Here is a 24,176-nt window from a genome sequence, read left to right as displayed (position 1 = left end):
TTTTCCTAATATCCAACCTAAACCTGCCCTTTCCTAGTTTAAAACCATCACCCCTTGTCCTATTGCTACATGCCCTCATGAACAGTTCTTGCCCAGCTTTCTTATAGGCACCTCTCAGGTATTAGAAGGCCACTATAAGGTCCCCCCAAGCCTTCTCTTGTCCGGGCTGGACAACCCCAATTCTCTCAGCCTGTCTTCATAGGAGAGGTGCTTGAGCAGCCTTTTGCAAAAGGTAGGCAAACACCAAGAATTCCTAACCAAACACCAAGAATTCCTAACCAAAGGGTCTTCTGCAGTGTACAGGCCTTGCACACAGACAGGCACCTGAGATGAGAGACAAGGCCACCTCCTCTGAGGATCCTCAGCAGAGAGCAGTTAATGCTCATACTGTCACGATAGTTACTATCACCTTGCATCTGAAAATGAGTAGAGGTAGGGTCTGCAAGCACCCATGGTCTGTGTGTGCTGCTATCAAGTGTTGATGTGCTCACGGTATATGCTTATGGAAAGCATACAAGTAATCACATGCTTCTGCATATCCCTACAGAAATTATTCCCTGGTGGTGTTCTGCATGGCTCTGTGGCACGGGGAGGCGATTCCAGTGGGTCGCAGGAAATGCCTCGGAGAGCCTGTGCGTCACACGGCACCGCGTGCTGCAACACGCTGCAGCACTTCATGCTCGTGCAAAAACAAGCCTGGCAACACTATTAAACAAGTGGAACGTTTAATGCTCCTGAAATTAAGAAATAGAAAGGCTGCTGCTCACTCCAGTGATACAAATGTCTGGGACCCTCAAGAACAGAGAAGCAAGGATCTGGGCTGCATGCTGTGATCGTGACAAGGACCAAACAGAGAGGAGAAAATAGAATTATCACCTGGCCACATTTTATTTATGATCCAAGGATCTGGGAGTGAGAAATTACTGTGCTAAAATGTGGACCTACTGAAATGTTTTGCATATCTAAATTTCCCTTCATCTTAATTCTGTCCACAGCATAAAATCTAATTGTATCACTCTACCTTACACACAGTCTACCCCACAGGCCAGCAGTTAGTGAGCTTTACGTGTGTTTTTACCTGAAGATTTTTGTAGTGCACAGTACTTCTGCAGTGACTTGTCTTTGCCGTCTCTTCATTTGTGTAGAAGAGTCCACAGAGCTTGCAGTAAAACCCAGTTCTAGGCACCACAAATTCCACACCTGTTGAGAAATTCTGAATTACATTTCTGTGTCAGTGGAAACCCTTGCCCTTCACAATAAAATTGTTTTCAAAGAAAAAAAGGTGTCATTTAGTTAAATGACACAGATATGAAGACTGAATTCTGGATTCATTTCTCTGATTTCCCTAATTTTGCAATACTGAGCTGCAGTTTAAAATCCTGCACACTGCAACTAGACCTTCCAGTCCTCTCTTAGATATTATACATATTTTAAAATGTACCTTCCTGCACATAATATTGACTGGAAACTTCACTGTGTAACCTCAAGGGCTAGGATAGCACTTGTACTTATTAGCAGTAAATTCATGCTTCAGTTACACAGACTGCCCTTTAGGATGTACTTCTTCCAGGAGTTTTACTCATGCTCAGTGTTTACATGATAAAACAAATGCTTCTGCTTATACTGAAAGTATAATCAATACTTTTATGACAAAGACTTAAATCACTAAGCATTTTTCATACATATTACATATATAGTCTAAGGAAATTTATTTCATCTCATCAGCAATGTTAACAACTCTCTTTTACCATTCACCTGGAGTGAAATTAGCAACAATCCATAATCAAAAGCCCATTCCATTCATCAGCTACCCCTCTATCGAATGCCCTGTTCCTTCTCTCTCCTCACATCTCTTCTGAAAAATAAATACAGCAAGTAGCCTTAAAGTGACATCTTGTTGTAAGCTCTGGGTATTGCAGTGGGCAGCACTGCAGGCTGAGGGCAGCCTGGGCGTCCAACGTACCCAGGGGAATGCTGAGCTCGGTGAAGACGTCCTCTTGTTCCCAGCCTGGCGGAGAGTGCCTTCTTTTAGGCTCTACCTCTGGGTATTCCAGGGATCTCATTTCCAGGTACCTAGAATTTGCTTAACAAATGAATACGTGTATTGAATAAAACCAGTTTATTAGTTGAAAGAGCCATCTGTAAACTTCTTGGGAATGCTTTCTGGGAGGATGTCTAAATGAAGTAAAATCTGGAAAAAAGGCTTTTGCATTCAAATCAGAGGTCTACTCAGTGCAACTCCAACAGCTATACTATGCTGTGCAGTAAACCCTATTTCTCTCCTAATTTCACATTCATTATGGTTTTACTTTTCATATTTTAATCTCTGAATAGATCTATATTATATGTGCCTCTGGCACAAGCATGGTCCAACTGCAGCTCTGTAACCACATGTGGCATTGCCTGACTGGTGATGGAGAAGGGCTAGCACAGGGGCTGCTGAGAAAGTGGAGGGGCAGCAGGACCTGCTGAGAGCAAATCCCCAAACTGCCCAAGGAGCCTCACGGGCAGAGCAAACCTTCCTGTGCTAGCACGTCTGCAGCACCACTGTCATCATCTCCCTGGAGCCACTTTTCTCTCATCCTCAGTTCTCCAAGGGACAGTTACTACCATATGGCTCTTGGCCACTTGAAGAGTTTGGTTCCTGGCCAGCAAGGATGGGAGGGTTGGTCTCTGCTGACCGACATTAATGGACACAGGCAGGACACTGAAGGTGTGGAAAACAGCGGATTGATTTGCTGAGGCAGATAGAGCCAGTCAAAAGAACAGATGCTCTCCCTTCCCAAAATATTAATTGCTTTTATTTAAATAAATAAGATAATCTGTTATCACAGAGCAACAGATTTACAGACAAACTGGTCTGATTCCTATTCTTCACTTCTTATATCAAAGAAGTAGTTCTCTTACCCTGACAAAATTTGTATTGCTTTGCAATTTTCACCTGGATAAAGGATATATTTTCTCATAAAACAAATATATTTTTGCCCAAACCAAACCCTTCCTGTCTTTCAAGCCTGTACTTCAAAGAGCTGCAATTTCTGGCTCAGAGAACAATTATTTTCTTCGTTGTTTTAAATACATCTATTACACGATTTGAAAGGAAATACAATAAAATCCTGACTGGTTGACTTTCAGGTTAACTTTAAACCCATCCCATGCTCCCAAATCTGCAGCAGAAATCCTGGAAAACCAGCAAGCTTCAGTTAGCTAAGACACCCAGGGCCCTTGTGGCATCTTATGTCCCACTTAAGTTGATTTCTGGACTTCTGAGCTGGCAGCTACATTTGCAGAGAGCCTAGACCCTCGCATTGTAGATCCCAGATACCAAGTCCATGGTAGAAACCTCAGAAGCACAAGCTCCCCTGGAGCTTGCAGGCTCCTTGCTGGCAACCTGGAAGCTGAGACACTGAAAACACTGAAGTAACTATACTCTTGGGATACCCAACTTTTTCATTACTTGGGCAGCCCAGGGGAGCCAACCTTGCCATTCCCAGTCCTAGGCAGTCTGCATGGCAACATTATCTCCAAGTATGCAAAGCCTGGCAAGGTGCCTTCAGGCCAAACAGGTAAGCATTGGAAACTGAGCAAGTTTTAAGTATGTCCTAAAGGAAGAAGTTAGTTCAAAATCAGACATTCACATTAAGTGTTCCAGCATTTAATGGCAAGTGGCACCCTCAAAAATCTTTCTCCATTCCACAGGCTCCTGTAGCAACAAAAAAAAAGAGCATTCCTGGCCAACATGCTCTATGTTGTTTCCCACAGCCCATTCGCTCACATTGCATTTGAAAGCATGATGAGGAACTGATCCCACTTTGAGACACTCAAAGATCTACCTTTTTCCAACAGCTAAAATGTTCACAGGCAGCTACGATGCCATTTTTTTGGCATATTACATTATACCTTTACTCACAGTGTGTCCTATCAGCTATACTAAAGGCAGCATGTGGTGGGTAACAAGAAATGGTAAGGCAAGCTCTGACAAAAGGCACATATCTGCATGAACAGGAACTGAGAAGTAACAATCGATGGCTGATTTCCCCCACGTTACTAACGCTTCGGTACAGTGTGTAAGAATACCCACCTTGTCCAGGAGCCAGCCAGACATCTACAGATATTTTTCTGTTGACCTTCAGAAACTGTCACTCATTTCATTGACAATTCGAAATAAATTTAGCAGAGCACTGAAAGAGTCCAGCTAAACTCAAGTGAACCTTGACATGACAATTATAGCAGCTTATGCCTTTCAGAAAGCTTGCAAGCTGCTTATCATATTTCCTTTACACTATTCAGCTAAGAGCCTCTAATGGTTTAGCTTGGCGAACGGCACCGGGGTTCTTTTACTGAGCTGCTCCAAGGACAAGTCTTGTACCATTAGCAACATTTATTCTTGTTAGCAATAAATTTCAGTCCACTGTCAGAGAAAACATGCAAGACTCTCAGTGGGCTGGAAAGAAAAAACCCAATAGTTACCCTTGGCCTCTGGACACTCTCGGCTTCCGTGTCTTGTTTCTTCGCTAGCATTTTTAACAAGCATTTCCATAACTTCTCTGCTCTCAGATCCTTGTGATCCCATCTGTTTGTAATCATCTATAAATGTATCAGGGAGCTGGAGAGTCTCTTCTTTCAGATGAACAGAAGGTATATGGTGATCTTCAGGCTCTAAGCAAGTGTCAGAGCTCTTATCCATTTTTCCTTCTTTCTGCTGGGGGTCAGAGTCCTTAGCAGATTGGTCTTCTTGCAATTCCTCTGGCTTCTGCTCAGGGTCCAGATTTAGGCTTGATGCTTCAGTTACGGCATCATCATTATCATCATCATCCTCATCATCCTGACAGCCACTAGAAGCTACGCTGCCCTTTGCTGATCTGAAATTTGGTTCTAAAGCTTTATGGGGAAATTTGTCTTCACTCCTGGTTAGGTGGCTGTGATCGTTTTTCAGTTCTAAAATGCTTGACATACAGGGACACATTTCTGAAGCAGTTTTGGTTTTTTTATCAACTGGAACTATTTCTTCAAGCTCAGTTATATCCGGCTCCATAATTAAATCATCTTCTCCCACTTCATCTACTGTCACCAATTCCTCCATGTTAGCAGGATACCAGGTCTCACCTTCTATCTCGCTTCCACTCTCCCAGTCTCGTTCCTGTCACAAAGATGTAAAACATTTGAGAGATTAGCCATCACAGATCACTGCTATTAAAAAGTGGGCTTGTAACATCAGGAACCAGGAAGAACTTTGATCTGGCTGTATTTAACCCCTCTTGTATTTTAGTTTCAAAAATGCCTTGGTGCTGTGATTGTAACCCTTATGCACCAGGATAAGTGATCCCTTTTTAATTATCACATAAACTTCACTTTGTGGAGGTCCTGTAACTGCCTTGGGATTACAGCCTCTCCAGTCTCCTACTCCTTACTTTTCTGTAAGCAATGGAACAAGGCACAACCTGTTACACTTTATTATGCAACTGACAAGGAAATGAACCTTTCCCCTTCCTCAATCTCCATCCCAGGGTGGCAAGCAATAGGCAGCACAATGACAATATACTGAATCCCAGTCCAGCCACTATAGCTCTCGCTTTGCCAGACTAGGTCCTTTAAATCCCTACAGTGACCAAGGAAACCTGGCTACCTTCTATAGTCATTTCCTTCCAGCAGCAAAAGCCCTCTGCCAGGGACTGTATTGGCAGAGATTGGCCTAGACCTTAAAAAAAAAATCAGTTTTACAGTTATTCTGTGGAGAAGGACCTGGGGGTCCTGGTAGATGACAGGCAGGCTGTGAGCCAGCAGTGTGCACTGGTGGCTGAGAGAGACAATGGGATCCTGGGGTGCATCAAAAGGAGTGTGGCCAGCAGGTCTGCCCTGGTCAGGCCCCACCTGGAGTATTGTGTCCAGTTCTGGGCTCCCTGGTATAAAAAAGACAGGGATGTCCTGGAAAGAGTCCAGAGGAGGGCTACAAAGATGATTAGGGGCCTGGAGCATCTCCCCTATGAGGAAAGGCTGAGTGAGCTGGGACTGTTCAGCCTTGAGAAAAGAAGACTAAGGGGAGGCCTTATTAATGTTTATAAATATCTTAAGCATGGAATGCAGGGAGAATTAGCCAGCCCCTTTACAGTGCTCTGTGGAGACAGGACAAGGGGCAATGGCTGCAAGTTGGATTATAGGAAGTTCTGCACCAACATGCAGAAGAACTTTAACACAGGGTGACAAAGCACTGGAATAGGCTGCCCAGGGAGTTCTGTGGAGTCTCCATCTCTGGAGTTATTCAAGACCTGTCTGGACACCGACCTGTGCAATATGATCTAGGGAGCTGCTTTGGCAGGGGGGTTGGACCCGATGATCTCTTGAGGTCCCTTCCAACCCCTATGGTTCTGTGATTCTGTGATACTCCAAGGTACATAATCTGAAACACCTTGTACATGCAGTTACAGACTTACAGGGCTCGGACACCAATACTGGACTTCAGAAGTATTAGAATTATCAGATATGCTACTTTTAAGACAGACTTGCAGCTTAGATTTCAAGTCCCAGACTCATCATGTACACATAATCTATTAATAATCTGTATTCTCCTCCTCTTTGGCCATTCCCACACTTCCCCTCCTAGAATCCTAAAACAGCACGAAAACTCTGGGAGTTGACACTGTTCTTGCCAGGAGATCAGTTTTCTAAAGCAGCAGATATCAATAGCTTCCATATCTGACCATCTACCCATGACCCTACAGATATGAAGCTGGAGGAATTCCAAGGACATTGCTGTTCCCGACTGCGATGCTGCAGTAAGGGTGCTGTAAAGACATTATTTAATTAAAACCAGAAACAACCAGAAGGGGCTACTATCAACAGTCCATCTCAGACCAATGTTCTGAGAAGATTTCATCATTAGTCCCCTCCTTCTCCACCAGCTGACCACATCTCCTATTTTTGGGCACAGTTCACAAAGTTACACGGTTCGCTTGGGCATACGTTACTTGCAGTTGCCAGTGCCAAGGGCTATGCATGTGAAGCAATGTACATGGGCAAAGAGCAACTAAAAAAAGAGTTCTGGAGACTTCAGGAAAAGCTATCCTTTAAAGCAGAGGTCAAAATACGGCAAGTTAATTTAGACAGCTCCCTTCTACAACCACTTTACGCGCCTTTCTGTGGGGGGTTAATATTGCACTCGGGAGAATGTGCTCCCAAACCTGGGTTTTCACTCATTTTGTCATGGAAGCTGCACTGTGTCACCAACCTTCTCTTTTCTTGTGTTTTCCAGAATCTCTCCAGATTCTTTTCCTTGTTTGTTAGCTGAAGGTGAGTTCTTTTCTGGAACTTGCTCCTCTTTTCCAGGCTAAAATAAAGAACATATACATGTATAGCAACACACAGTGGTGCTCTATTATGTTTCTATTCTGGGTTTAGGGAAACAAAGTCACCACAAGGTCACATTCTTTATTTCTAAAGTTTATGCAAGTCAACTGGGCTGTGGGAAAAGACCCAAGAACTGGATTCTATTAGCAAAGCCACACGAATAAGAATTAAGAAAAAGAAATTGAAACAAAATCAGATACTTGTAATTTACATCACAGAACTGGCTAGAAGACAGGTGGAGGAGAATGTGAATTTGCTAAAATTTCCAGCCTCCACTCCTCTGTTCTCTACCCACATATGTTATGTTGGCTCAGACATGGTAAGGAGAGCAGCAGTGTTAAAACTCTGCAAAAGACCTCAACTGTTTTGTTTATTGCTGTAGGATCAGCTGAGAGTGCGACTGCTTGTACAGTTCATGCTTTGGAAGGGCAAAACCACAGTACTACCTGGCACTTGGTAGAGGAGGGGCGAAGCAAAAGTGTGAGTTCAAGACATTCAAACCTATTTCTTCCTTTTAAAATTAATTACTAGCAGTAGTCCCTGGAGAGGTAAACCTTTAACAGAGCAACTTTAAAATAACTTGAAAAACATGCAGAGGCGTGTGCAGCACCAGTGATTTAGGATGCTGTCTGGTATTTCTCTCTGACATCTCCTCCCAGGGAGCCATCCATCACAGTGAAATACCAGCCAAAGGAGAAAGATGGCAAAAGGTGGTACGGACACACATATCTATGGCATGAGGTAGTGCTGCTGCCTGATACAGGCATTAGCTGAGTTACAAGATCTAGAGATTTCCACCAACCTTGCTCCAACACGATAGGAATGAACACAAGGTCAACCAAAACCAACTGAAGGCAGTCCTGGCAGCATGAATTCACAAGCTAGGGAGGGAGCCCTAGTCAGCAAAGCAGCTCTGGAGTCCCCCGTGCCACCATCCCCAGAGGAGATGTGGGGAAGCAAGGTTGTCAAGAGCCAGTAACAAGGTCCCCATAGGGTGGGGATACAAGCATGGCCTGTTCTGGGACTGAGGAAATGAGACATCTCGATCTGTTCCTTCTCCATATTTTCCCAATGAAGAATCAAACCCACTTTACCAACTGGCAGTATTCCTCCAGAAATCCCACACTTTTACAGGTATGCTGATTCAGTTGTTCTGTCATGGGAAAAGGTTCCTGTCAGCACACTGAAGGATTCACTGTGTGAATTATCCCTTGCCACAGCTGAGGGTAGGGATATATGATTAATCAATTGCTCTGCTGAGTTGACCAATAATAAAACGTTCCTCGTTAAAAGTTCATTCTCCATCATAGCAGTATAACAACCAGTCCCCTATATTGTCCTACAAATATTGTGCATCTCTCTAAAATACTCCTTACTTCCCAGATAACTCAATCCACATCAGAGACAGTGGAAAGAGGTGATGGATTCAGAGAGCACAGACTTAGAAGAGAGAGCAGTAGGGCATTGTCCCTGCATGCACAACCTGCATACAAACAGCACATTCAGATTGTCACTTGGTTTTGTTTTATCTGCCCCTTTCCCCTCACTGGTTACCCAGAGGTTCTGTGCTTGACACAGGAAGACAATGTTCATGTAGCCAAAACTGCAACAGTGTAATAGATCCACATGATTTAGGCAAAGGTGTGAGCAAGACCTCTCCCAGGACTGTATTCCCCAATTTAATCATGGCAGAACTTGTCATAAGCATGTCACCAGCACCACATCAACAACAAGCAATCTAAAATATTTCAGAAAACGTGTTACTTCAGTATTTACCATATTTTTACATACAGTTTGAGGTCTCTATTTACCTCATTCTCAGGAGGCTTGGGTTCTTTCACATCACTGTCTTCAGCAGCAGCATCTTCCTCTTGGTCTTTTTCAGCTTTCTTCACCTTATTCTTATCGCTTTGTTTTTGCCTGGAGCCCTCAGACGCTTTGCTGTGCTTCTGCTCAGCTGCCTCCTCCCTGGGAGTGTCCTCGCTGTAAGAATGCCTGCGTTCCCTTAATTTTGCTTCCTCCTTTCTCTTCGATCTCCCAGGTAAATCCTGCAGCTGCCTCTGAAACTTCTCAGATTTTGACTTCGACGTTTTCCGGTAATAGTCATCTTCCCTGCTCTTGTAGCCAGATAAGGGGTGAAGGGAGCCAGGGGAACCACTCCTTAAATATTTCTCTCTGTGCCCTCTGCCTCCTTCAAGCCGTTCATCCAAATCAAACTTGTCCAGCTGTCGGGAATAATGTTTCCTCTCATGTACCCACATGTCAGTCCTGTCCCTCTTCTCATCCCCATTCTCTCGCCATTCTCTGCTGTCTCTTTCCTCTTCCCGTCGAGAATACGGGGACTGATCCCACGACTCTCTCCCGTTTCCCCAGTCGGTCCTGCTGGTCCCCATCGGGCTGTGGGGTGAACTGCAGGAAGTAAAGCTGGGAGTGTGGGATCGGGGCGACAGGGAACGGCTTATGGGGCTGCGAGAGCGGGGCCTCTCCGTGCCATACCTGCTGCAGAGGGAAAAGGCAGCTGTAACTGGCCGACCCACTGTGGCCTACCAAGTTCATGTGCATTGGAAACACATGGGGCCTGTCCCAGTGCCTGCAAACCCGAGACCCCAGGCCTTTCACAGACATGCACTGCATAGCTGTGAACACAGTGAAGAGGAGAAAAGGCAGTGTCATATCCACAGAGCTTAACTAAATCCCCACAGTTATGTCAAGAATATATTCATTCATTCTTACAAATGTCTCTCAGGGGTTTAGCATTAAAAGCTTATACTATGCTAATACCTTTACAATGACCCTAATGTCTGTACCCTTAATACTTAATCATCTAGGGCACCTCTGAGACAAAAGTGACAAAGGTAATCTTTTTAAAAGAGATGTTTTGGGACTGTCATTCCTCTCCATTTATGCTGTAAGGTCGAGAAATCAGGCAGATCAGAAACATACGCAAGTGCATTTCAATCTCAACTGGCTCCTTTCCACCAGGTCTCACAGCAACCTCAGCCTTTACGCTTTTCACTCAAGGGGGAGGAGAGAGGAACAGCTCAATTTGTGTGTTCTTCACGTGCCAGCCATGTTTTCTGAGTCATCATCATCAGTAGGCAAGAGTTCATTTATTTTCATAACATGCACAGTTTCAATCTGATCTCATGACACAGGCCGTGTACCCACTTATATTTTTACTGTGATTTGAAGTGAAATCCAAATTAGCAAAGCAAATGAGCTAAGAGAGGGAAGCACACGGATGATGCTTTTTCTACCTGCAGGTTTACAGACTTATCCAGATCCCAATTCCAAACTATGGAGAAACTTTACCTGTCCACTTCACGCAGCAGGTCCCTCTCCCTCTGTGAGTGGATGTCCTGGATGATAGCAGCCACGTTCTTACCTGGTTTCTAAATAAGACAAAGACATTGTTCAGCACACTGCACTACTTTTCAAGCTAACATAGGTGATTTGTCCTTCAAGAAAAAGCATCCATGCATCATCCCATTATATTACTACGGAGAAATATTTGGTTTCAGTGTTGTGGTTACAGTCTTTTCTGCAGCTGGTATCTCAATAACACGATCAAAGAGGTAAAATGATACAAATGGAAAATTTGCTCCATTACGTTGTAGCACTGTCTCCTCATACTTGGCTGCTGTAACAGGCTTTGAAAATTAGCTTGGCCTTCCCTGTTACACGTCCACCACAGAGCATTTTCTAGGAATTGGATGTAAGAGGAAACAAAGCCATTTTTCTATTATGTAAATTAAGTATGTATAGCAGCCCACCTCTGACCTTCTAGGAATGAACTACCTTCTTTTCATCTCAGAGTTTAGCTCATTCTGAAGCACAGCTCTAAAAGACTACATTTAGACACCAGAGTTTCAGAAAAGCTAAGTGCAAGAAAGATGCTTACAGGAAGTGTTGATTACTTAAAATTCTAGATCATTTACAAAAGATGCACTCACTACTCCAGGCTGGAGTGCATGCAATTCATCAAACACTTGGAGCATGCACAGCTGAGGAACATAATCATGCAGGAACTCAGAGCAGTTTGTAGTGGTAAATAGCTCATGCACATTCGGCCTTGTGTGTTGCACTTTGTTCCTTTGTTCTTAACAAAGAGAAAGGATTTTTACTCATGCAGAGAAAAATAATTCCATGACCTGAAAAACTGCAATTGGAAAGGCTGGAAAATCTTACTGAAATCTAGACAAGGTCCCACACACTGCTGGGTAATTCCTGTTCCACCTCTACATTAAGATGCACAGTCTCTGCCACCTTGCATCTGAACCCCTCACTGTTTCACTCTAAGACAGACTGCCCTGATTTAGTGACTTTCAGCAACTCCTTTAAGTCTCTTTAAACTATTATACACATAAAGGAGAGAAAGAAACTTTTCCACAGATCAAAACAAACCATCTGAGTTACTTGTTTTTCCTCAAAGCTCATAAAAGCCCCTTAACCTCTTAACTTAGAACATTACAGAGTTATTTTATAAAATAACTATGTGCTATGTTAGATAACATAATATGAAGCTTTCCAGCTCTGCATTGGCAATTCTAGTCAAAGTCTCCATGAAAAAAACATACTCTCTTGGCATTACATGTGGCAATACAGAAGCTTCCATAAACACGCTCCAAAAGCACTGATTTTTGGAATCCTATCAGAAGTGTCACACACCAAAGGCTATTCCTCTGAGTAAAATAAAAAATAAAACAATCTAGCATTTTAATTCAGGTCATTCACCAGAAAGAAAGAAAAATAAATCTCTGTGATGTTTAGCCTTGCCATCACTGCTTGGTACAGAGATCGTACTATGGCTCAAGCATGCAAGCAGTGGAAAGCACTGCTTCAGGCTTATTGCCTGACTAAAAGGATAGGATTGTCTTCTTTTTGCTGACATGTTGTATCTTACACATGGCCATGTTTTAGACCTTTGTTAAGCCAAGCAATGTGGGGAAGCCCACTCAGAAGAAAGCTCAGAAGGGATTTTTTTAAGTAATGGTACAAGAGGAGCAGAGAAAGATGGGATCTCTTCCAAGACTTAAAAATTTAGAACAAGAGCAAGCAGTCTATATAAACGATCGTTAACGTACATTAATTAATTTAGCTTTCCTATTTTTTCCATAATACCAAAGCACTAATTAGAAACCAGTAATCTCCAAAGATTTTTTTGATGTATTTTCCAGGACTTGCTATGGCAACTCAGGAAATCTGATCAGGAATGACTATCTTACCTTTAGCTGCAATTCCTTGTATCTTTTAGACATCCTGATAAGCAACTTGTCATCATTTATCATAGCAGGTTTTTCTTTGTAGTACTGCACCATGGCTTGTGCTGCTTCACTGTAAGCCATTTCCAGGAAGGCCTAGCACAAACAGGGAGAGCTTTAAAATCTACTATGTAACAAAAAAATACAAAGTATAAGAGAGGAAATAAGTTTTGTTTGGGTTTATCTCATGCAAAATGGCAAAATGTCTTTCTACTACAGACTGTGGTAGCTTTCCAGTGCTGGAGCTGAAATAGTAACTCAGACTCCTTCTAACTGCAGATAACGGATAATGGTGCCATCCCAGCTATTAAAGCCAAAATGCAACGTTAGAAGCCAGTTTTGTTCTAAACTAAATGACTGGTATCTAATCTTTCTCAATATATGAAAACATCATCTTTCCCTCACTCCCCCTCTGGTGCTTCTACACCAGGCCCAGCTGCTGACAGGAGACAGGACTGCAATGCTGCAGTGTGCGCTGCTCCCCGAGATTGTCAGCTGCGTCTTGCAGAGCCGCAAGGGATTCAGATAAAAGCAGAACCCTCAGAGCATGAGCACCCAGAACAAATCTCCAAAACAGTTTATAAAACCTGAACAATGTTAACCAGTGCTTTTATTTACAGGAAGATTGCATTTGATGTGACCAGAGTTTAACTGATCAATGAATATAATATACTCACAGCTGTGTAACGACTGCATTTTGAAATATTAAAACATTTTGAAACATTAAAATCTCAAACACTGCCCACCAGCCTGGATTCTACATCCCTCTGCACTGTGGTATGAGAGAGATTTTTCTAGTCTTCCCGGACTACCACCCCTGGTAGACTTAAGCTACATAAGGTAGACTCTAAGCTACCTTGAAGAAAGACCTCTACTGCAATCTGGTGCACATGAAAAGGGAGTGAGTGAGGCATCAGTGCCCCCTGTAAGGCACTAAGGTTCCTTAGACACCTCACTGGCAGATCACCCAGCGAAGCCATGGCCTGGGGACTCTGCCACCAGCCTGTAACTGGAATTACATGGTTGCAGGACCAGCCTCTGCTGTAGCAGCAGTTCAGCAAACAGTGTAGGACTGTAGCCGAACCAGACTAGTATGTGCACCGTTCACCAATGTCCAGTTCAGCTCTACACATATGGGTGATAAAGAATTAAAAGCCTCCCAAACAGAACCAGAGAGGTCTGAAATTAACCCTAACAAGTTTCTGAGAGAAGGCAGACAAAAGTCTTTACGGTTTTATATTTTTAAAACTGTTTTACACTTCATTGAGCTTTCCATGGTTATTTAACAAGAAGTATGAGGCAGTGGTCATGTTTATGCCATCATCTCATTCAGCAAACACCAATTTTGTTTTATTTTCTTACTTTAATAGCAGGCTTCACATATTTAAGTTTCTATTCCCCCAAAGAATTTGTCTTTATGTCCATTTGGTTTTACATCAACAGACATCAATACTGGCGACCGGTACCTGATTAGTGGATTTCATGAGGATATAGTTGGTGACCTTCCCAAACGGGAGGCCCAGATTAATAACATCATTCTCCGTGCAGCTTCCCTCGGGAAGGTTGCAGATGTGAACAACTCGACCCAGTGTAGATTTCCTCTGGGGAAACTGGGAATCAAAAAAAAACCAACAAACCAACTCAATGTTTTTATCTTAGATATTCCTGCCACTAGATAAGACCTTATATTTCTGCAAAAGGCGAAACATTCTGTTCTGTATGCCTGTTAAGGACAAATGTCTTTTTAAAAAACCTTGTATTTTAACATCCTGGTTTAGAAATACAAATGGGAAGGGCAAGGTTTAACTGTAGTGCAGCTTGCAATGGAATCGCCATCCTTGGATATTCCAAAGTCTAGAGAAGATTTCTAAAAGAAATGCTCTTGTTCAAACAGTTTTAACAATATTGCTGCAAAAACTAACTTGTAACCTCAAATCAGATGGACTCCAGAGCTTCACTTCTCTGGCATGTCACAGCAGAGAGCCTGGCTGCCATGGGCACAGGCCACTGGACTGCACCCAGCACCAGCAAGACTTTGGAGGCCTCTTGATGTTTGGAGACATGGCAGGGGGTCTCAGCCACTCCTGACCATCTCCCTGGGGGCTGGTACCCATCTGGCATGCCAGCACAACCCTTACAGCTACTCTGCCTTCCCCAACCCATCTGCATCTGTCTGTCCTGCTGGGGGCTCTGTGCCTTCCCTGCACACAAAGGCACTGGGCACTGCTGCTGAGTAAAAAGCTCTTCGCAGTTAATCAGCAAGCAATGCACTAAAAGTGAGTATTTTCAAGTATTCCATAAATGTCCATTTATGTAGCACTGGTGGTGCCTGGAAAATGAAACAGATGTTCACTGCAGTCCCTCTGAATTTGTGGACATCAGAAATCAGTTGAGGTGACTACAGAGGAGGCTGAATTTAAATCTTCCTTCTGCCCTGGTGGTACAGACTGGTCTGGGGCTAAAAGTGACCCCATTTAATCTGTGAGAGGGCCCACAGCTGTACCTCAGATTGGAAAACATACTACTTTCCCCACTCGTTGCAACTACACACAGTAGGGAGGACTCTTTCCCTGGGGGCACAGTGACCACTGGACACGCGGAGAGGCTGAGGTTCCAAATTGCCCTGGCACAGGCACACGGCTGCTGGTGCAGTAATCACTTCCCAAGGGTGGAAATCTATTTTGGAGCACTGGGGCAGTTCCCAAAGAGCCGCCCATCTCCCTGACGTGGAAAGCAGGCTCTACACTCCTTTGCAAAGAGGCATCAGGACATACTCAGAGAGGAACATAATTTACCCCAGCTAATGACATGCAAAACATCACTTATGCAGGATTAAGTCTTCCCAGACTACTTCCCTGTTTACGACCTCTGCTATTAGGATTTTACTGAAGAAGTAACTCTACCTTCAGTTAAAATTGTGCCATTCAAGGGAAGATGCAAATCATGTAATCTTGTGGGATCAAGTTCACCAGAGCCATCACAAATGTTTGGCTTGTCAGCAAGTTCACAAGTTACAGAGCTAATGTTATCTTATTTACACCTTCAGCCCATTACCTTCCCTCCAGGCTTCCCCACTTAACCATTTGTGTGCTTTTGCTGCAGCAAGACCCTGTACTTAGAATGCATCTTACAGAGCCCACCCAAATGCACAAGGTAAGTCAAAGTAGTGCTAACATCCTGAAGTCAAGGTATTATCTCTAGCAGAAAAACAACAAAGACCTGATCCTGAAAAAGATGAAGCAACTCAACTCCACTTGAAAACAAAAGGAAGTGATGGATGCATCTGGCAAGGCAGCATGTAGCGCACAATATAAAAATACAGCTACAGCTAGCAAAGGAAAAGGAAACTTTCCTGACAGCAAACGCAGCCCCAGTGTAGGAACACCTCAGGACACCTGGAACCTTCTGTTCATTTTGATAGATCTGTTAAGAGATGGTATGTTAAGAGTCTACGGGACTAGAAAGGCTGATCTGCTCCCTACGTAGGCTGCAGAGCCCGTGTTCCGACATGCACTCAGTAGTACATTAAATCAAACGCCTGTAAGACGTTGCCACCTCCCCACAATTGGCAATGGCTTAAATTAAAATGCTACGCCATAAATCTGCTGTAATTCACGATTAAGAAGTGGTCACATACTCACACCAGAAGCCAATGGGCTGTACCAAGCAATAATGTTGTCAGCTGATTGAAGTTAAATTGGATCCATTCATTAAATAGGGCTGTAAATCACAGCCAGAAAACGAATATACACCTTCCACATCTAGTCAGGAAGTTAGAAGAGCTGTTGTGTGTCAAGCACGGAATGTGATTTTCAGTAAGACTCTAACTTACTTTGCAACCAATGTCTACAGGGGTTTACCAACACAGCTGCACAACTGCTACACGAGTAATTGGATGCACAGCAGTGAAATGCGCCTCACACCATTTGCCATGTTCTTTCACCAATCCAATTTGGCTTTTTTTATTATTACAGCCTTTTCTTTTTTTCCAATATTCTTTTCCTGCTTTTCAAATTCTTTATCCCTTTCTTGAGCTTCACATGAATCTTGTCTAATGATAAGAAACTGACAGCCCCATCCCTCCAGTACTAATGGCTCTCCATGCCCGAGTGAAGACTTGTAAGTACTGCATTTGCCTTCTGAAGAGGGATAGAGTTATTTCCAGATGGATAGCACAGAGCAAGCTCTTCCAGAAATCTGAACACTTTGTTTATGATTACATGCAGGGTCAAGTATAATCTCCCACTGCTCAGCTAAATGGCAGCAGCTTAGCTGAAAGTGAATACTACCGTGCAAAGGTGTAATAAATTATAAGCCACCTGGGTTGCAGGGTGAATGACAGCTGGCAAACTAAATCTTAACACCTCTAATATAGCTCCCTGTCCACCCAATGAGCTTCTGAAGAAAAAGAGGATTTACTGTGTCCAAGAAAATCAAAGTTATTATTTCTCTTATCTCTCACAGTACCGCAGGTCATTCAGAAGGAGGACTTCTGCAAGCTGCTTAAATGATAAATAGTGACAGATTCTAAGGAGAAATGATACTGGCATTAGCAGTAATTTCATTTGTTGTGAGCTTGACAGACATGATGAAAAGGAACATTCCTCCGTGCCTGCTGCTACTCCACCTCTGACCTTGGAGGGAGGCATCATGAGCAGCTCTGCTCTTTGCTCCCCTGCACACACAGTGTCTGTGACAGGCAGAAGCTAAAACCCCTTCAAATAACCTCTGGCACAGCAAAACCACACAGCAGAAAATTGCTTGGATTAAACAAATCGGGTGACATTTCTGTAAGCAATGCCTGAACTGGGGAGGCATGGGGACACAACACAGCCTGGCTTTCCAGAGTGTCTGAGACCACATCAGGATATACACACAAAAGCTAACTAGGTGAAAACTTGAACCCCTGGATTATGGTTGCTATTCCATGAATGCCCTAACTTGAGTCTTGATGTCTCCAGCTTCAATTGTAGCTTTCCAATATATGTTGAGCTTCATTTTAATCCTAACAACTTTGTATTTCTGTTACATAGATGATTTGGGTTTTATTTGCCCTATTTTTTCCCCCTTTTAAAACCATTCTGCTTTGTCAGTGTAAGAACCACTTCTAATGTTACCCTTTTTTTCTGGCATTTTTTTGATTATTGGGCTAGGAATTCAAGTGCACATCAGAGCAATATAGCTGGGGACCTGTGTTGAATGCATAACACACCTAAACCATGCAAGGCTGTACCAAAGCAGGCTTGCTGAAAGGCTACCGATGGCAGCAGAGGATATAAACAGTACACTCAAACTAAGAACAAGCTAGACTGGTATAATGAATTGACTTGGGAACCTCAGGTGAGCAATGGTTACCAAAACTGCTGCCAGTATCTTTGTCACTATTGCTACCTTGGAGAAGGACCCCCAGCATGGGAGCAATTGCTACAAATAAATGACTGGAGAGATGGCAGGCTGCTTCCTGGGATCGATACTCAGTGAATAAAAACTCATCCAAATCTTCATTCCAAGCTGAAGCTCACCTGCCCTGGTCAAAATGGTTCAGAAAATGGGGGGGGAAAATTATCAGTGGGATATACACAAAACCATACCTGCCTTCCCCAAATCTCTCTAACAGTCAAATAAGTTTTAGCATTGGGAAAAAAAACCCCACAACAATCAACCTACAATCAAATTCTTATTTTGCCAAAATCAAAAGCATGAAAGAGCTGCTGGGAAGTTGAAGTAACAGACTGAATATTCAGATTATTGTCTAAAAGGAAGTCGTCATGGTTTTAATAGCAGTAAGTAGAAGTGGCTTTTACAAGAATCTCGACACAGAGATCAATTTGCTTAGGTACTCACTCTTACCCCTGATGGAGAAGAAAACGTAGGACCTGGCTGGCCAAAGGGTCTTGTTGACGTAGTGATAAAAGATGAGCCGACATTTGGTGGATAATCTGAATAACGGATTACACACATTTAATGAAAAACTTGACTCATATTAATCGCATTAATGTGCTCAGTAAGCAGTGCCACATTTACATAATAATTGATTTCACAGTCTCTACACCAAGTTATATACCATTTCATTGTACTGTGAAAGCAAGTCATTGTCTGAAAGAAAAATAAATGCATACTTTGAAAGGCACAGTGTTGGCTTTTAGTCTTTCTGTGCACAACCTCTACAAAGTTTTCCTTGGAAACTTGTATCACGTTTCATTTAAAATGTCCACTTGTCCCCAGAGACTGACTTCCCTTTCCATTAAAATAAAAGTGGTTTTAGCTATTGCACATACAACCATTCACCTTCGACACTAGATGTATTGAAAACTGCTGCATTATTTGGTGATAAATGCAATGTTCCATCTGCTGAGCTTAACACACACCGGATACCAGTGCTGTAAAAGAAAGAAAAGAACTTTAGGAGCATGCAAAATGTGCCATAAATATTGGAGTATAATTATTAGACAGTAAATTCCTGGTGTAGAGCCACTGCAGCAAGGGATGCTCTGCTAGAAATTCAGTTGGAAGAGTGTCTCTAAACCAATACTTACTTATCTGAAAAAGCCATACATTTTTGGATATGAAGACTTCCCTTGACGTGCTGATCCCAGTCCTACATTGAAACAAAGAGATGATGAACATAGGAAAAATGCTGAGACAAATTTACAAGAGATTGCTTCTCCATTCAATTTACCTTGGTCTAAAACCAACACTGAGATGACGAAGATCAAACTGTGTGATGCTGGAGCCAAGCACCCTTTCATCCAATGCATTTATCAATTCATTATTTGTAGGTTAAATTAGCAATTACTTCACAGAAGGAGAGCTTCTCTGGATTAATTTTTTAATCCAGCATATTTTTATTAATCCAGTTACTTCACTCTAACTGAAGAGCTCATCCTGTGAGGCACTGAGCACCCTCAACTCCTGCAATGTCCATAACGAAACTGCTCAGCGCACAAGGCAGCAAGGACAGCATTTATTCATTTCAACAGATACACAAAATTGGTCAAAGTACCTGCAGCTATTTACACTTCTATGGTGTATTAAAAACCAACAAACAGATCAACCGAAACTCACCATAATGACATTTTCCCTGCCCTTTTAAAATGTTTAATGAAAAAAAAAATGCTCAGCATGCCCCACACGGGGGGATACTTCAGGTCAGTCCTGTAGCTGCAGTAACCACAGCAAACCAAATCCTTCTGCAAGCAGCTGCTCAAGGAGTAAAAGGGAAACATGAAAGAGTAAATATATTACGGTATCTCAAAACTCCGGGGTGCATAATATCAGGTACTGTTTCACTTGCTGGCCATCTTCCTTCCTAAACGTTACATGCTGTTGTAATGTTTTTGTCAGGATACCATCTGCATGAAAATAAATGCCTTCACGGTTAGGAGCCGGTCCTGCGATGTGAGGGAAAAGGCCATGAGGACTTGTTGAGCTGGGCTCACTGGGGGGCCAGAACAATGCCAGCCAGCATCCATGTACGGCTGTGGGGCTCAGAGACTTCTCCAGACCTGACCTATATAACGTGACCTAGCACACAGGCTTTCTGGGCACTGGGAAGCTTCTTGAGGGTGAGGTTGGATTTGGAGCTCCCTTGGCAGTGTGAGCAGAAAAGCGGGAGCATGGTCTACACTACGCATGCTGAGTAGCTTTTTGCTTCCAGGGCAGAGTCACTGGGGACCCTGAGTCCTAAATTTTCCTTAGAGATACTAGAAGGAAGAAGAGATCCCAACAGAGGAATTATTTAAATTATTTTATCAAAATGCACTCTTTTGTTTAAGCAAACTGCTTCCACAAGGTTGTTAGGGGGAAGCCTTTGGGATGAGAGAAGCAAAGAGAGGGAGAGGCAGTGAAACCGCAGACGTGCAGTTACCGTACTGGCTTGAGAAGCAGGGGATTGGCTTCAAGCTCCTCCCTCCTTGCTTTAGGCCACTGAGATGAGCTGTGACCCCAGCCCAGACCTTGCCAGCATTTCTCACGCCAGCGCTGTAAGCTCACTGTCTTTCACAGCTCGATGTGAAACAAAACCAGATTTTGAAACCCCACTAATTGCCATGAAACAGATGTACGGTACTCTAAGCAAAACTATGGCCCTTTGTTTCCGCTTCTCTCAAGAGGGCACCTCCATGGTGATGGACGCCGGTGGCAACGAAGGGGTGGCAGGAGCTGGTGGCCAGATCAGTCTCCAGGCAGCCCGTTCAAAGGTCCAAACCGCAGCACCTTAAAACCACTCACCTTCAGATCGAAGATCTTCTTGTCGCACAGGGCGCAGACGTGAGGGAAGTGGAGAGGGGCCACGCTGCAGAGGTCACCCAGCTGGTGCGGTGGCAGGGAGCGGGCGGGCAGGTCAGTTGTGCCGCCACTGCGCTCCTCCTTCTGCCTCATGCGAGGGCTGCTGAAGCTCTGCTTGCTGTGGTTGAGGCGGCCGAAGGCAGGGGGGGTGGCCGTGCTGAACTTTGTGTCAGGTGTCGGCTCTTCGGGGTTGTAGAGCTCGTTTCTTATTTCATACTGCTGCTGACTCGCTGACGGCCACAGGCTGTCGCCGGGCACGAGGTCAGGCTTGTTTTGGCTGGGGAAATTAGGGATGTTTTCCCACTGGTTGCTTGTACCGCTGCCATGCAAGACAGGGCCGGGATCTCCTTTCGGATGGGAGCCGGTGTGTGGGTCGCTGGGGAAGGCCCGTGCCGCCCCATGCTGTGCTGCCGCCCCATAGGCCTCCTTGGGAAAGGCCGCTGCTGCCTCATGCTGCAGCTGGCTGGGAGCCCCAAAGTGACCCTCATAGCGTGGCCCCGCCACTGAGGAGGCTGCATGGGTCCCACCAGCAAGGAAACCATGCTGGCTGGGCTGGTCCCCCTCTGAGGTATACACCTGAGGGGCAGCAGCAGTGGCATTTTGTTTGTTGTACTCATAAAAGCCTCCCATGGCAGCAGTGGCAGAGGTGGAGGTGGAGGCACCCGCTTTGTTGAGACCCACCACCATGGGTTGCTGGCTGGAGGTTGGAGCCATAACACCTCCAAAGGGACTCATGACGATGGCATTGGGGGTCTGGGCCTGGACGGGCCCCAGGTTGCCCCCTGGCGTGGCTAAGGCCGGGCTTTGGGTGGGAAAGGCAATGCCACCAGAGGGGAACCTTGCACCGGCGATGCCAGGCCCCTGCGGCTGCCCTGCTGCGTGGCCCTGCGGGGTGTTCATCACAGTAGGGTGCCTCAGCTGGTTGAAGAGTGGCTGAGACATGGCCACCTTGGAGAGCACCTGGTTGAGGACGGTGGCAGCCGCTGGGTTGTTGGTGACAGTGGTCTGAGCCAACTTCAACCTGTGGAGCGTGAGCTGTGCCTGGAGCTGTGCCAGCTGCAGGCTCGCCGGCGAGGGGAGCAGGGGGCTCGGGGTGCCAACGGAGAACGGACTCTTCTCCAGGAGCTTGGCAGCACTGCAAAGGATCAGGATCTGGGTTAGCCCAATTTGTTCAACATCTACCTGTGCTCGCCTCCTGCTAAAGCTTGGCATGGGATACGCAGCCGCTTCTGGAGATTTAGCTTGTCTAAACCCAGGGAAAGCAAGGTGGTGATTGACAACCTAGCCATAACCTGTCATCTTCCCTTGAACATCTGCTGCCACATCTGTTTCCATCCAAAAGTTACTAGGGAGACAACTATGCCAAAGATCTCTCTTTAAAACCCCAATTGCATCCCTCTGGATCAGGCCTTCAGCTCATTTTAAGAAGCCCTAAGTCTCACACCTCTAATGCAGATCAGCAACAGTGGCAACACAAGCCCCAAATCTATGTTGTTGTTTTTTATTTCCTCTCTTTCTGCATATTATGCAGCCTCCTGCCTCTCTGCTGAGACACTGCTGTTCCTGAATGATTTTGCGATGCTTCTGTGAGTCCCTTTTCGCAGAGCAGAGGGATATGAGGAAAAGGACATCAAATAGGACTATAAAGCCAGCCCTATAGGTGTTTTGCACCTAGCACATGTGGCTGCATAAAGCAAGATGAAATACACCACATGCCTTTAATTTAATTGTTTACAGTTCTCATTTAATTAGTCTGCATGGCAGCCTGTTCTGTAACAAAGTGTGTAATTTCCCTGTTGTGCAGTTGCAAATATAGAGGGGAAAAGCAAATGGTTTGCCAGAAGCTGGAGCAACTAGGAACAAACCATCCTAAAGAGCTTTCCCAGTTCAGCTGGCATGTAAGTCAAAATTTCTGCAGTGCCAGCTAGTAAAAATCAAGGTCTTTATACTTTCTAGAAATCAGAGTCCTTGAGTGTTCTCCTTCAAGTCCCGTCCATGGGATGAAAAATTATGACTAAGCTGCCTGCTTGAATTCTGGAGCTGGGAAAATAGATTATATTTTCAAGCATATGGTGGCTCCTGGCTTTGGGAATCACCTTTAGACACTCCAACGAATGCACAGCATCACCATCAACCCTTCCTTCCCCTACCCCATCAAACCCTGCAAATGTAAAACAGGAAAAAAAAATGGGTAAAGACTAGCAAAGTTAAAAGCAAGAGAGAAATGTTATAATGGAAAACATTAGGTAGCACAAGCTTCCAGGCAGCTGCACGCACCCCGCTTTTACAGCTCCACCCCCCCCACCCCACACCCTTCCAGGACACCTCCTGCATCATCTGTGGCTGAGCCAGCACAGTCCACATGTACGAACACGGTCCCGCAGCCACACTCCCTCTGTATGCCATGCTGCCTACACTTGGCTGCCACCAGCCATCTTCATGTCCCTACCAGAAAAATGTTAGCCATCATTTTTTCCACGACCAGAAGCCTCTGCTCGCAGACAGCACAGCTACTCAGCACATTACAAATGGCTGTTCCTTCTGAAAAGGAGAGCAGAGAGCACTGGAATAATGGCAATGTGGTCCAAAGCTCAATTAATTTATATTGTAAAAATGTATTGAGTTTCAATTTAGGTCTTTCAAAGCAGCAGGAGCTATGCATCAACCGCCACACAAGCCTCGCTGTTAATAATTGCCCAATTTGTTAAACTGCATGGATGAAGTTGTAGTTAATGATAAATGTCTTGTCAGCATGCTACATTTGAAAACTACAAATTAGGAAAACATCTGCTTAAATCCAAAGTATGACTAAGAGAAAATGAATGGGTTTCATATTTAACGTTCAACTTCCACTAGCAACTGCAAGGCACATCTGTCTCCTAAAATACAAAACGGAGTTTGGATAAGTGCATCCTTATGTAATGATGAGACTCCCTGCCAGCACAAGCTGACATCAGTGTGCTTCAGAGCTGAGGTGCCTTTTGTTTTCCCGTGAGGTTTTCATTGCTCACTCTGACTTGCACTTACAAGCACAGCATGCTGTAAATTTGCTGATGGATGAGGGTCAGGGTGCAAGCACAGTCAAAACATCACAGACTCTCAGAAATACCAGCACGTGACATCCTGAGGACCCACAAAAGCTACGGAAGACCCCCAAGGGGTGTGAGGGGCTCGGCAAGCAGAGTATCCCACACTGGCACACACACTGTGGTCACTGCTGGGGGACATGGTATGTGACCAGGCTGTATTGTGCCATCAGCATCTGGGGTGTCCTGGTTTATCATG

The 24,176-nt window shown here is 44.4% G+C and overlaps 1 protein-coding gene across 2 annotated transcripts in view; it reads right to left on the bottom strand.

Moving 5' to 3' along the window:
• RBM20 (RNA binding motif protein 20) overlaps nucleotides 1–24,176 on the bottom strand; it is a gene marked incomplete at its 5' end in the record, with an annotated part of 104,510 nt that overhangs the window by 3,563 nt on the left and 76,771 nt on the right. The window contains 12 exons of one of the 2 annotated variants that reach the window (XM_084264479.1): nucleotides 1,079–1,200; nucleotides 1,964–2,083; nucleotides 4,471–5,140; nucleotides 7,226–7,324; nucleotides 9,156–9,843; nucleotides 10,657–10,736; nucleotides 12,570–12,701; nucleotides 14,072–14,215; nucleotides 18,456–18,544; nucleotides 18,894–18,985; nucleotides 19,142–19,203; nucleotides 20,835–22,026. In XM_084264479.1, the coding sequence (XP_084120605.1) occupies nucleotides 1,079–1,200; nucleotides 1,964–2,083; nucleotides 4,471–5,140; nucleotides 7,226–7,324; nucleotides 9,156–9,843; nucleotides 10,657–10,736; nucleotides 12,570–12,701; nucleotides 14,072–14,215; nucleotides 18,456–18,544; nucleotides 18,894–18,985; nucleotides 19,142–19,203; nucleotides 20,835–22,026 (3,490 nt within the window). The remainder of the gene's footprint in view (nucleotides 1–1,078; nucleotides 1,201–1,963; nucleotides 2,084–4,470; nucleotides 5,141–7,225; nucleotides 7,325–9,155; nucleotides 9,844–10,656; nucleotides 10,737–12,569; nucleotides 12,702–14,071; nucleotides 14,216–18,455; nucleotides 18,545–18,893; nucleotides 18,986–19,141; nucleotides 19,204–20,834; nucleotides 22,027–24,176) is intronic. The other variant, XM_084264480.1, reaches the window with a different exon arrangement.

This window comes from Gallinula chloropus, assembly GCF_964237585.1.
Source record: "Gallinula chloropus genome assembly, chromosome: 5".
NCBI lineage: Eukaryota > Metazoa > Chordata > Aves > Gruiformes > Rallidae > Gallinula > Gallinula chloropus.
Note: the sequence above shows the minus strand (reverse complement) of the source record. Positions and strands in the feature narration are given on the sequence as shown.